Source organism: Anas acuta, chromosome 2 (genome assembly GCF_963932015.1).
Source record: "Anas acuta chromosome 2, bAnaAcu1.1, whole genome shotgun sequence".
Taxonomy (NCBI): domain Eukaryota; kingdom Metazoa; phylum Chordata; class Aves; order Anseriformes; family Anatidae; genus Anas; species Anas acuta.
This window is the reverse complement of record NC_088980.1, coordinates 153899099-153913784: the sequence shown is the minus strand read 5'-3', so window position 1 is coordinate 153913784 and position 14686 is coordinate 153899099. Positions and strand designations below refer to the sequence as shown.

The 14686-nt window shown below is 43.8% G+C and overlaps 1 protein-coding gene across 5 annotated transcripts in view; it reads left to right on the top strand.

The window, feature by feature from the left end:
• The window catches only part of TRAPPC9 (trafficking protein particle complex subunit 9), a 479897-nt gene that overhangs the window by 89903 nt on the left and 375308 nt on the right, over window positions 1-14686 (top strand). For all 5 annotated transcript variants that reach the window (XM_068672718.1, XM_068672714.1, XM_068672715.1 and 2 more), the window contains one exon: window positions 10310-10462. In XM_068672718.1, coding sequence (XP_068528819.1) covers window positions 10310-10462 — 153 coding nt within the window. The remainder of the gene's footprint in view (window positions 1-10309; window positions 10463-14686) is intronic.

The following is a 14686-nucleotide window of genomic DNA, read 5'->3' as shown; positions in this document are numbered from 1 at the left end:
ACGTCTTCAAAAGATGGCTGGGCATGGTCAAGGGCAACCAGCTCTTGTGGTCCTGCTTGAGCAGGGGTTGGCCTCCAGCCTCAGCCAGTCTGTCATTCTGCAATTTTGGGAAATATCCTAGAGACTGAAAATGCAGAAAAGATGCAGTAAATCCCTAGTGAGAATGTATGGACGCTGCCTTCAAAGAAATGTAGTTGAATCACTAACAGAGCTTAGGGATATGGTTTAGTGGAGGACTGTTAGTGTTAGGTCAGAGGTTGGACTCGATGATCTTGAGGTCTCTTCCAACCTAGAAATTCTGTGATTCTGTGAAGGGATAACAATACCTTTTGTGGGTTAGCTTTCCAGTTTCATTTTATTTTCAAAATAGGATGTTTTAGCTTTTTGAGTCCTTCCCAAAGAAATTCATTCTAGACATGTGTAGGAGCAGTTTAATATTTTATGCATAGAAGGGACTGAAGTGTAAATATGGCCTCATGGCTGAACAATGGGTATTAAGTTTCCATTGGTCTTTGTGGGAGAACAGCATACAGGAAATCAGCAGGAAACAGCTAAAAGATACTTCATGACAATTCATAGTGGTTCTCAAAATTACATTTTATTAAGAAAAGTTCTTAAGAAAAGGTTACACATAGACAAGTTCATATAGCAAGTGCGGGGTGTTGCAGAATTCTTGTCCGCAGCTGATGGCACCATCTGCTCCTCTGTAGGACTGTCCCGTGGGATGCTGCTGCGTCTCCAGCGGTGCGTCAAGGAGAGGCGGCCAGGAGCATGGTATCATGGGCTCGTGTCCATGTCCAGCGCTGAGGCTAGCAGAGAAGCAAAAGCACTAACAAGCAAAGCCCTGTGTGTTGTGCCACCCCCCTCCTATGACCATGTCACCAGCCCCACAGTGATGTGGCCGTGGCATCAGTGGGGCTGGTGCCAGCGGCACAATGTGGGAAGGAACTGGGAGTTGACCTTCCTTACCTTGTGGCCATGGAGTCCAAGGATCTCTCCTGTCAAATGTTGAGGTGTCGGGCTCGCATCGGTGTCCAGCGCTGAGGCTAGGCAAGAAGAGAACCACCCATGTGTAATACCAGGTGTCTCCTGGGCCCACCGTGTCCCCAGCCCCACTGTGATGTGGCCGTGACACCAGTGGGGCTGGTGCCAGCAGCACAATATGGGAAGGGACTGGGAGTTGACCTTCCTTAGCAAGTGGCCGTGGAGTCCAGGGATCTCTCCTGTCGAATGTTGACCCTTCTCCAGTGGAGTGCTGGAAGAAGGCTGTAGCCATGGTCTTGCTCTGTCGTTTTCCAGGATTCTATCTGTAATTATAAATAATAAAAAAAAAACAACAGCTGGAGGGGAGCGTGGCATCAGTGGGGCTGGTGCCAGCGGCACAATATGGGAAGGGACTGGATGTTGACCTTCCTTAGCATGTGGCCATGGAGTCCAAGGATCTGTCCTGTCGAACGTTGAGGTATCAGGGGCTCGCATCTGTGTCCAGCGCTGAGGCTAGGCAAGAAGAGAACCACCCATGTGTAATACCAGGCGTCTCCTGGGCCCACTGTGTCACCAGCCCCACTGTGATGTGGCCGTGGCATCAGTGGGACTGGTGCCAGCGGCACAATGTGGGAAGGGACTGGGAGTTGACCTTCCTCAGCATGTGGCCATGGAGTCCAAGGATCTGTCCTGTCTAACGTTGAGGTGTCAGGGGCTCGCATCTGTGTCCAGCGCTGAGGCTAGGCAAGAAGAGAACCACCCATGTGTAATACCAGGCCTCTCCTGGGCCCACCATGTCCCCAGCCCCACTGTGATGTGGCCGTGACACCAGTGGGGCTGGTGCCAGCGGCACAATATGGGAAGGGACTGGGTGTTGACCTTCCTTAGCAAGTGGCCGTGGAGTCCAAGGATCTGTCCTGTCGAATGTTGACCCGTCTCCAGTGGAGTGCTGGAAGAAGGCTGTAGCCATGGTCTTGCTCTGTCGTTTTCTAGGATTCTATCTGTAATAATAAATAATAAAAAAAAACCACAGCTGGAGGGGAGCGGCCGCCCTTCATTGCCCTGGAGGGCCTCTCCTCTCCCTTCTCAGCCCCAACTCATCTGGCTGCTCCTCGGCCGGCCTGGCCGGCCTGGCCTGCTGTGGCCCTTTTATAGCCGCTCCCCCTGTGACACGGCCACCGCCAACATTCTGTCCCCTGTGACATGGCCATGGCATCGCCAGGAGCAGTGCCCACTGAGCAGAAGAAGCGGTTAAATAAAATTATTTTACTTTATTTGACTTTAAGTAAAATAAAAGTATAACAACGAACACCAGCCGCTTGTAATTCTGGGGAGGGAAATTCAGCAGCTGTAAGATCGGTTTGAAGATCAGCAGCCCAGCAAAGGTTACAAGAGCATCAAATCCTGCAGGTACTTCCTACCCACTGCCACATTTTAAAGGTTTGTGTGGTACTTGCTGCTGAGATTTGTGGGCTTGAAGGCTCAATTGCAGCAGAAAAATGTTTGCTGTCAGGAGGTGATACTTCACACTTAGGGTATGAAAGATGTCCAGTGCCCAACCCTGTGTCCGCAAGTACCTGACAGTGCTGAGGATGTCTCAGCCAGAGCTGTAGACTTGCATCTTTCTTTCTCTTACGTGAACCAGAGATTTTGCCAGTAGCTGTCCTGTGCTGCACACTCGAGTGGGACCCAAGAACAAAACCCGTAAATTATCTTCCATCTGCTTGATTCATTGCAGACTGTTACATCCTCTGTAGAGGATGGCAAGACAATGGCAAGAGGCAGCGGGCAGAAAGCGAAACCCGGGAGGGAAACCCGGGGGGGTTTCCTCTGAACATCAGGAAATGTTTTGGTGCTGTGCATGGGCTGCCCTGAGAGACGGCTCAGTCTCTGTCCTTGGACGTCTTCAAAAGATGGCTGGGCATGGTCATGGGCAACCAGCTCTGGTGGTCCTGCTTGAGCAGGGGTTGGCCTCCAGCCTCAGCCAGTCTGTCATTCTGCAATTTTGGGAAATATCCTAGAGACTGAAAATGCAGAAAAGATGCAGTAAATCCCTAGTGAGAATGTATGGACGCTGCCTTCAAAGAAATGTAGTTGAATCACTAACAGAGCTTAGGGATATGGTTTAGTGGAGGACTGTTAGTGTTAGGTCAGAGGTTGGACTCGATGATCTTGAGGTCTCTTCCAACCTAGAAATTCTGTGATTCTGTGAAGGGATACCTTTTGTGGGTTAGCTTTCCAGTTTCATTTTATTTTCAAAATAGGATGTTTTAGCTTTTTGAGTCCTTCCCAAAGAAATTCATTCTAGACATGTGTAGGAGCAGTTTAATATTTTATGCATAGAAGGGACTGAAGTGTAAATATGGCCTCATGGCTGAACAATGGGTATTAAGTTTCCATTGGTCTTTGTGGGAGAACAGCATACAGGAAATCAGCAGGAAACAGCTAAAAGATACTTCATGACAATTCATAGTGGTTCTCAAAATTACATTTTATTAAGAAAAGTTCTTTTCTTAAGAAAAGGTTACACATAGACAAGTTCATATAGCAAGTGCGGGGTGTTGCAGAATTCTTGTCCGCAGCTGATGGCAGCATCTGCTCCTCTGTAGGACTGTCCTGTGGGATGTTGCTGCGTCTCCAGCAGTTCGTCAAGGAGAGGCGGCCAGGAGCATGGTATCATGGGCTCGTGTCCATGTCCAGCGCTGAGGCTAGCAGAGAAGCAAAAGCACTAACAAGCAAAGCCCTGTGTGTTGTGCCACCCCCCTCCTATGACCATGTCACCAGCCCCACAGTGATGTGGCCGTGGCATCAGTGGGGCTGGTGCCAGCGGCACAATGTGGGAAGGAACTGGGAGTTGACCTTCCTTACCTTGTGGCCATGGAGTCCAAGGATCTCTCCTGTCAAATGTTGAGGTGTCAGGGGCTCGCATCGGTGTCCAGTGCTGAGGCTAGGCAATAAGAGAACCACCCATGTGTAATACCAGGCCTCTCCTGGGCCCACCGTGTCCCCAGCCCCACTGTGATGTGGCCGTGACACCAGTGGGGCTGGTGCCAGCAGCACAATATGGGAAGGGACTGGGAGTTGACCTTCCTTAGCAAGTGGCCGTGGAGTCCAGGGATCTCTCCTGTCGAATGTTGACCCTTCTCCAGTGGAGTGCTGGAAGAAGGCTGTAGCCATGGTCTTGCTCTGTCGTTTTCCAGGATTCTATCTGTAATTATAAGTAATAAAAAAAAACCAACAGCTGGAGGGGAGCGTGGCATCAGTGGGGCTGGTGCCAGCGGCACAATATGGGAAGGGACTGGATGTTGACCTTCCTTAGCATGTGGCCATGGAGTCCAAGGATCTGTCCTGTCGAACGTTGAGGTATCAGGGGCTCGCATCTGTGTCCAGCGCTGAGGCTAGGCAACAAGAGAACCACCCATGTGTAATACCAGGCGTCTCCTGGGCCCACCGTGTCACCAGCCCCACTGTGATGTGGCCGTGGCATCAGTGGGACTGGTGCCAGCGGCACAATGTGGGAAGGGACTGGGAGTTGACCTTCCTTAGCAAGTGGCCATGAAGTCCAAGGATCGGTCCTGTCGAATGTTGTCGTGTCATGGGCTCGTGTCCGTGTCCAGCGCTGAGGCTAGGCAACAAGAGAACCACCCATGTGTAATACCAGGCCTCTTCTGGGCCCACTGTGTCACCTGCCCCACTGCGATGTGGCCGTGACACCAGTGGGGCTGGTGCCAGCGGCACAATATGGGAAGGGACTGGGTGTTGACCTTCCTTAGCAAGTGGCCGTGGAGTCCAGGGATCTGTCCTGTCTGATGTTGACCCGTCTCCAGTGGAGTGCTGGAAGAAGGCTGTAGCCATGGTCTTGCTCTGTCGTTTTCCAGGATTCTATCTGTAATAATAAATAATAAAAAAAAAACAACAGCTGGAGGGGATCGGCCGCCCTTCATTGCCCTGGAGGGCCTCTCCTCCCCCTTCTCAGCCCCAACTCATCTGGCTGCTCCTCGGCCGGCCTGGCCGGCCTGGCCTGCTGCGGCCCTTTTATAGCCGCTCCCCCTGTGACACGGCCACCGCCAACATTCTGTCCCCTGTGACATGGCCATGGCATCGCCAGGACCAGTGCCCACTGAGCAGAAGAAGCGGTTAAATAAAATTATTTTACTTTATTTGACTTTAAGTAAAATAAAAGTATAACAACGAACACCAGCCGCTTGTAATTCTGGGGAGGGAAATTCAGCAGCTGTAAGATCGGTTTGAAGATCAGCAGCCCAGCAAAGGTTACAAGAGCATCAAATCCTGCAGGTACTTCCTACCCACTGCCACATTTTAAAGGTTTGTGTGGTACTTGCTGCTGAGATTTGTGGGCTTGAAGGCTCAATTGCAGCAGAAAAATGTTTGCTGTCAGGAGGTGATACTTCACACTTAGGGTATGAAAGATGTCCAGTGCCCAACCCTGTGTCCGCAAGTACCTGACAGTGCTGAGGATGTCTCAGCCAGAGCTGTAGATTTGCATCTTTCTTTCTCTTACGTATACCAGAGATTTTGCCAGTAGCTGTCCTGTGCTGCACACTCGAGTGGGACCCAAGAACAAAACCCGTAAATTATCTTCCATCTGCTTGATTCATTGCAGACTGTTACATCCTCTGTAGAGGATGGCAAGACAATGGCAAGAGGCAGCGGGCAGAAAGCGAAACCCGGGAGGGAAACCCGGGGGGGTTTCCTCTGAACATCAGGAAATGTTTTGGTGCTGTGCATGGGCTGCCCTGAGAGACGGCTCAGTCTCTGTCCTTGGACGTCTTCAAAAGATGGCTGGGCATGGTCATGGGCAACCAGCTCTGGTGGTCCTGCTTGAGCAGGGGTTGGCCTCCAGCCTCAGCCAGTCTGTCATTCTGCAATTTTGGGAAATATCCTAGAGACTGAAAATGCAGAAAAGATGCAGTAAATCCCTAGTGAGAATGTATGGACGCTGCCTTCAAAGAAATGTAGTTGAATCACTAATAGGGCTTAGGGATATGGTTTAGTGGAGAACTGTTAGTGTTAGGTCAGAGGTTGGACTCGATGATCTTGAGGTCTCTTCCAACCTAGAAATTCTGTGATTCTGTGAAGGGATAACAATACCTTTTGTGGGTTAGCTTTCCAGTTTCATTTTATTTTCAAAATAGAATGTTTTAGCTTTTTGAGTCCTTCCCAAAGAAATTCATTCTAGACATGTGTAGGAGCAGTTTAATATTTTATGCATAGAAGGGATTGAAGTGTAAATATGGCCTCATGGCTGAATAATGGGTATTAAGTTTCCATTGGTCTTTGTGGGAGAACAGCATACAGGAAATAGCTAAAAGATACTTCATGACAATTCATAGTGGTTCTCAAAATTACATTTTATTAAGAAAAGTTCTTTTCTTAAGAAAAGGTTACACATAGACAAGTTCATATGGCAAGTGCGGGGTGTTGCAGAATTCTTGTCCGCAGCTGATGGCACCATCTGCTCCTCTGTAGGACTGTCCCGTAGGATGCTGCTGCGTCTCCAGTGGTGCGTCAAGGAGAGGCGGCCAGGAGCATGGTATCATGGGCTCGTGTCCATGTCCAGCGCTGAGGCTAGCAGAGAAGCAAAAGCACTAACAAGCAAAGCCCTGTGTGTTGTGCCACCCCCCTCCTATGACCATGTCCCCAGCCCCACTGTGATGTGGCCGTGGCATCAGTGGGGCTGGTGCCAGCGGCACAATGTGGGAAGGGACTGGGATTTGACCTTCCTCAGCATGTGGCCATGAAGTCCAGGGATCTCTCCTGTCGAATGTTGAGATGTCGTGGGCTCGTGTCCGTGTCCAGCGCTGAGGCTAGGCAAGAAGAGAACCACCCATGTGTAATACCAGGCCTCTCCTGGGCCCACTGTGTCAGCAGCCCCACTGCGATGTGGCCGTGACACCAGTGGGGCTGGTGCCAGCAGCACAATATGGGAAGGGACTGGGATTTGACCTTCCTCAGCATGTGGCCATGAAGTCCAGGGATCTGTCCTGTCGACTGTTGACGTGTTATGGGCTCACGTACGTGTCCAGCGCTGAGGCTAGGCAAGAAGAGAACCGTCCACGTGTAATACCAGGCCTCTCCTGGGCCCACCATGTCCCCAGCCCCACTGTGATGTGGCCGTGACACCAGTGGGGCTGGTGCCAGCGGCACAATATGGGAAGGGACTGGGTGTTGACCTTCCTTAGCAAGTGGCCGTGGAGTCCAGCGATCTCTCCTGTCTGATGTTGACCCGTCTCCAGTGGAGTGCTGGAAGAAGGCTGTAGCCATGGTCTTGCTCTGTCGTTTTCCAGGATTCTATCTGTAATAATAAATAATAAAAAAAAAACAACAGCTGGAGGGGATCGGCCGCCCTTCATTGCCCTGGAGGGCCTCTCCTCCCCCTTCTCAGCCCCAACTCATCTGGCTGCTCCTCGGCCGGACTGGCCGGCCTGGCCTGCTGCGGCCCTTTTATAGCCGCTCCCCCTGTGACACGGCCACCGCCAACATTCTGTCCCCTGTGACATGGCCATGGCATCGCCAGGAGCAGTGCCCACTGAGCAGAAGAAGCGGTTAAATAAAATTATTTTACTTTATTTTTCTTTAAGTAAAATGTTTAAGGAAATGTTTTGGTGCTGTGCACGGGCTGCCCTGAGAGACGACTCAGTCTCTGTCCTTGGACGTCTTCAAAAGATGGCTGGGCATGGTCATGGGCAGCCAGCTCTGGTGGTCCTGCTTGAGCAGGGGTTGGCCTCCAGCCTCAGCCAGTCTGTCATTCTGCAATTTTGGGAAATATCCTAGAGACTGAAAATGCAGAAAAGATGCAGTAAATCCCTAGTAAGAATGTCTGGATGCTGCCTTCAAAGAAATGTAGTTGAATTACTAACAGAGCTTAGGGATATGGTTTAGTGGAGAACTGTTAGTGTTAGGTCAGAGGTTGGACTCGATGATCTTGAGGTCTCTTCCAACCTAGAAATTCTGTGATTCTGTGATTCTCTCATTAATTCATCTAATCACATTTTGAAGCCTCCTGTACTGCCTGCCTCTGTGGATTGGCATTTGTTTTTTTTAACTGGTTATAAGCAAATAATTTTGATAGAAATATTAGCAATCCTGCTACAGGCTTTTTGGGAACTTGTGGTGGTTGTAAGGTAAAAACAGATAGATACGACTCCTCGCAATGGCTTTAATAGACATGCAAATTTAGATGCCTCCACCCAAAGTTTAATTATTTCAGTAAGGAATTTTATAGACATGTTTGTTCAGAAAGTCATGGCAAAACAAAAGAAAAACAAACAAAAAAACACAAACAGAATTGTCTGGGGGCTTAAGTTTGGAAAGAATTGAATCTTGAAAGACTTGCAATTCCATGGAGTTTTTATAAATTGCTAACGTGCAATTGCTTCTACAGATCTTCAAACCTGTAGAACTTAGAGCGAACCCGAAGTTAGATTGTGGGTGAATTGCAATATGATATTTCTATGATTTTAGTGATTTAGTCTCTAGTTAAAAGGTAAAACAAGTCATTAATTTCCACTCTTTACTAGAAGTTGCTTGCAAATTCAGTTTGTTAACGACAAATTTTGGACTCTGGAAACTGCCTGAAGACATGCCCTACACCAAGAATTTTTACCACTCAGCTAAAAGGTTTGAATCCCTATGCAATTGTATAATTCATTGGGATAATGACTGCTAAACAAGGCAAAGAAAACAACAATATTAAAGGATAAACCAGTGACAGCTAAGTATTAACTGGATTTTTCTCTGCAGTTAAACTTTGAGCTTGAGCATTCAGACTTTGTCTTGTAATTACAAATGTTAAATTAGAGAGAATCTGGTGGGTACCTTAATACCTGCAGGGGCTGTTCTCACTCAAAGTCTTTTCAGTCCAATATCTTCAGATAAATCTCCTCCTTAATGAAAATACATTTTGGAAACAATTTGTTCATCACGCTGGAGATAGGCTCAGGTGCTTGGGATACATCGTTCTGCTTTGCTTGCATTGGGGAAAAACATCCCTGTAGCACATTACAGTTTTACTTCTTTGAAAAAGGGGGATAGAGATCACTCTACTTGTTAAACTTCTTGAAAATAAAATCAGAATGAAGATATGGTTACAACTAAATCATTAGATGAAGTGGAGGTGACTTCAAGGAAACAATTGTTAGCAGGATTTTTTTTATTTTTTACCTTGTTGTTGTTCTTCTTGAGAAGTTTTAAAATGGATTTGATGTGGAAAGAAAGAAGATCATTATCTCAAGCAGACCAACTGTTTAAGTTGCAGTTAATGGAAAATATTTTTCTTCTAGATGCAGTTGTTTCTGGGCAAATTAATAAACTTCTGACTGGAATTCTAATTACTTTTCTTGCTAGATCCTTAATGCTAGGCTGTAGTTTATGGAGGCAGCCTTCCCAGCCTGGTTTCTCAAAGATGGGTCTTAGAGGATGGTTTTGGAGAGGCTCTGAAGCGCCAACACACTGATGTGCTGTTAAATACAGTAGGCTGGTACAAAGCAGAGATGAGCTCTGTGACTTTCTGTAGTCCCCATGTTACCTTGGAGCTTGAAATAGCACAGCTTAACTCACCCCTCTTTCCAAAGTGGACTTGATTTCTGCTCTTCATTATTTCAAAATGGATCTTTGGATCTTACTGGAGCACTAAGGAGGCTGCAGAGCTGGTTAATGGACCTCAAGGTATTGATAAGCAATAAATAATAAATTTTTTCCTTGTATTGTCCCTTCTGGCACTTCAGGCCTAGGACAGAGGAGCTAATAGTGACAGATGTTGTGTCTCATGTGGACCACTGGTAAATAATTTCTCAGATACATAAGTTTTAAGGCACGCTATTCCTTAAGGTTTGGGTCCTGTATACTTTATGTTTTTCAGTTTTGAGAAAGTACTTTATTTTATAAATAACTGAAAATCATTGATCTTCCTAGTCTTCTCTATTGCTTGTTAAGGAATTGTATAATGATGTCACAGGTGTTTCAGAACTGTAACTGGTTTATTTTGATGCAATATTTTGATGTGTTCTTGAGTATTCAAAGTGTATATTTAATACCGCCTATTGTGCAATCTATAAATGTTTTCTTGTTAGTGTTCTTCACCTAATTTTTTTTTCATCTCTCTCATCTACATGCTTTCAGGCCAATCTCAGTAATCTCTCTGATGTAATTCTAGTATTACGTTCACTTTCGATGCCTTAATTCTAAATATTTTAGAATTTAAACAGAAGATGGCAAATCAGTTAATGCTCTGTACAACAGCTATAAAATAAAACATTCTTGGCATGGTGGTTATGCTAATGAAATATTGTTTTTTTTAATACAGAGAAGCTGTATGGTGACTTCTTGAGTTGGAAGCTAGAAGATACGCTCTCCCAGTTCCCTCTAAGACCTGGGAAGATTGCAATTTTTACTGTAAACATCAAAGTGAAGCTGGACTTCTCATGCCAAGAAAACCTTCTGCAAGATCTCAATGACGGTGAGTTCTTAATTTCTTCTTGCTTAAAAGGATTCTGTGACCTTCTGAGAAGCACTTATCCAGCTGTTGTGCTGTTCTTTTTAATACATTATGTGTGATGTGGCTACATGTTTCTGTGTTCTGTCTTGTAATGCAAAGGCAACTCTTCAGTGAGGTGTGTGGACTCAAGATTGAGTTTTTGTGACAATGTGGGGTGGGATAGTTTGAGCAAAACTTTTCACTATGAGACATCATCTTGCTATGTTTTTAAATCTTTCATGATTCTTTTTAATTCTTCCATTTATGTGTCCCTTTGTATCCTTATCTTAAGAAAATGAAGAAAAATGGAGCTTACAAACAGCAATGGGCTTAAAGAGAACTGAACGTGAAGTTGATTATTTCTTTATCTGAGCTCATAGAATTGTTTATAATGGCTGACTGCAGTTTTGCCAGAAGTGACGTACTCTAACGTAGGGCGTAATCTTCCTAATATTTATATTTTAGAGAAAAAAACATGCTTAAACTCATAGCTTCTTTTGAATCAAAAAAACAACAACACGTTTGCTTGTATTAGAATTATCCAGAATTACAAGTACCAGATACTTGTAATAAGGATTTCCTCTTTATGATGAACACAAAGTCTTACTGGAGTAATTGCTATACTCTGTATTTTTTCAATTGCCTGCTATATTTACACTAATTGAATTAACTTGCCAAAACAAGATATTCCTGTATTTTAAAGAAAACCATATCATAATTATTATTTGGCCTCTTTCCCAGGATTCACTTGCAGGTGTGCATTATTGGTGTAATTAAAATACAAATATTTTCAAAATAGAAAAAATAGAACAAGATGGTATGTATAGCTTACTCGGGGCAAAAGGGACTGAATTCTGCGATTTACCTCGCAAATGCATTTAGGCAGACATTTTATTGTGTTAATAAAGTTTAAAAGACTTCTTTGCTTTTAAACTTTACTGGTATAAAAAAAATCAAAAAAATTAGGACTTAACTAAAGCTATGGGTTTTGTTCAGTAACAATTAGATTTACTTTGCAGGACTCCATTTTTAATTATTTTTATGCTAAGGCTTTTGAAATGGTAAAGAAAATGGTATAGGCCAGTTGATTCAAAATTTTAATTGAACTTCAGAAACTTTGGTTTTATTTGTATTTGTCCTTCTAGTTGACATCAATAGGAAAGGAATCTGAGTCATGGAGATGAGGAGGAACTTGATCAATGTAATCAATATAATTTGCAAAATAATTATGAAAGTCAGAATCTTAAAAGGTCGACGTTATGCCCTTTAGTGCCAGTTCTGTTATTTCTCTTTATTTTTGTAACTCTCAGAAAAAGAAAACAAAATCTGCCATTGACCCGCCGTCCAAAATCTTTAAAGGCGCTGCAAAGCTGCATGTTCCCAGCAGTTTTTTAGGTGAAATCATGTCCAAATAAAATATGCTGTAGAAGGAGAGGATAACATGCTTTTGTCTTGTTACTGACATCAAGCAGTTGTGGAACAGTGGATTTGGGCCTCTTTTTTTTCTTTAAAAAAAATAATAAAAATAATAATAAAAAAAATAATCCTACTTTTATGTGATCAGCTATGAAAAAAATCCTGGAAGAACATTATTACTCTGTTATTTCTGTCTACAGCTTCTTCACCTATAGCCTGGAAGGAATTCAGTGTTTTCTCCTTCAGTAACGATAAAGGAGCAGGATCCATTAGTATTTGTTCAGAGGTCTGGTGTCTTTTGGGGATATGTACCACGTGCAATTTGAAAGTATTAGTAGAAATGCTAAGTACATGGACATTTTAACTTGCTACTGTTTTTTTTTTCTGTGTTTCTTGAAGGAATATGTATATATATTAATACTCTGAATGAATACTGTACTTTTTAAAGAAGCAGGTAGCATCCTGATATGAAGAACAATCGAGAGCTAAGAAAGTCAGTGGCAACTCTGCCATGGCTTTTAATCATATGGTAGCTATGGTACCTTTTTCTTTTGAGGACCAGATTTACAACGATGATCAAAATACTTCTGTCTTTTAAAAGTAATGTCCTTAGCCGGGCATCTGTTACTTTGATCTGTTTTCATTTGCTGCTGAAATTGTTTCCTTTTGTTTGTAATCTGAAGATAGGACGGAGAGGATAAATTGCAGATGTTTGCGATGATACACTTATCCAATTGGAAAGTAAACTAAGTTATCAATCAGAATTGCTGATCTAATTCTTGTGTGTTGATGGTATACTGCCTGGTAAAGAAAAATGTTAGATGTTCTTCTAGATTAAAGGAAGCAAAAACACATGAGTGGCTGTACAGGATCAGATCAATGACCGTCTAGTCCAATATCCTGTCTGATAGTGGCTAAGAGCAGATGCCTGTGGGAGAATATAGGGAAAATTTTGAATATATATGCTCCTTTCCTTTAGGTGTTTGCGTGCTGACTTGTTAGCTGTGGAACTTCCAGAGTCTGGTACGGTTTCTCTGTTTTTAGGCACTCTTACTCATTCTCAGTGGGTTTCTTTGTCATAACATTCTTTGCGCTCTCTGCCAGGCTGGTACAGCAAGCTGTGCCACGAGGATTCACAGTTAAATTACTTTTATCAGCTTTCAACCTATTGGTATCCTTCTGATATTACCTAGTGTCTGTATTGCAAGGAACAGCTAACAATCCATCTCCTAAACATCGTGCTGACACTTGTGATGTTACGTGTTCTCCCAGTGTTATTCTCACAGTGGTCTCTTTCATAGTCTGAAGATTTCTATCTGGCTTTGCTGTCCTTGTCATGGAAAGAGTGCCATCTGTTTCTCAGTCTTGTCCCTTTTGAACACCGTCAGCTCTATATCCTTGAGGTAGTCTATGTACACTCTTTGAAAGGTGATCTCTGTGATTCTGTACTGACCTAATGATACTCCTTACTTTTTCTATTACTTGCCTTACAATAATGCAGTAATGCACACCTGGGTTACTTTTTTTTAACCATTCCTCAGTGTTGAATTGGTGGGTTCGTGAATCTGTGAATCAGCTCCACGAGCTTGCTTCTGTACAATACCACAAGCTTGCTTCTGTACAATAATATTTACACTTAATGTTAAGATTGTTTTTGTTTTCCATATATTTATACTGAATTTCATTTAACATTTATCACCTAATCACCAAGTTTTATAAGACCCTAGCTGTTACGTCAGGAACATGCCATTCGCTTTGCGTTTCATAGGCTTCCACTCTGGAAGTTGGGTTTGTGCAAATACAGCCTAATAACATGCAAGATAATACCACAGAAGAATGTGCATCCCATTAAAACATGACATTGTCTTGGCTTACTATTTTTAGAAATAATTTGCAAACACTTTGAACAGCTGGGCAGGTGTTCTAGAGACACTTGTATTTGTTAATGATGATTAAGAAGCCCAGGCTTATGTCTTGAAGGTACTTGCCCAAGATTTAGGGGTTCTCTCTAAGAATCCTCTTTGCTGCAAATACTAATGAAGTTTTTTTCCCTGAACTGGGTGTTTCAAGGATCCTTCTGTGTACATTCTTGGTTCTCTGGCCAAGAAATCCAGTGTGTGTATTTAATTCAATTTTAAGGTTGTTAGAATCACAGAGTAAGACAGGAGGAAGCACAGCATTGCTTGGTACAGCCTGGCCTAAGGAGCTTCAGCAGTAAGGCCTCTCCCTGCTGGTAAATGAAAGAGGTCAACAGGATGCTCACATCATGAGGATAATTAATTCTTCCAAGTCATTATAGCGTAATTTCTGAAATCCAGTTTTTCCCTGATGCTAAACAGGAAAAGAACAATAGCTGCTCTTTTTTGATTGTTTTATAATTGGTAACTTGTTAGTGGGAAAGAGGCTTTAAAAAAAGCTTCTATCAGATGGGGATACTGTTTTGCAAGGTAAATTAATTAAACTGCAATGAGTGCTTCATTATGTGGAAATGTTAGTGTTCGTTTGTTCTGTTTATAGGGAGCCTAAAGACAGATGCGAGAATATTTAAATTCATAAACTCATCAAAGGAACTAAGTAACTAGATGCTAAGAGAAGCCAAACCATGCCTGAAGTATCTCCTTCCCTTCTCTGGGGGAGGAAGGTTTGCAGACAAATAATAGCTTATTTCTAACAGCAGTGATCTGAATGGTTTTAATACTGGTATACGAGACCATTGTAAATCTATTTCATAATTACTTTGTTGCTCTTCTGCTTAAATATAATACTAAAGTCTACTTAAATAAAATACAA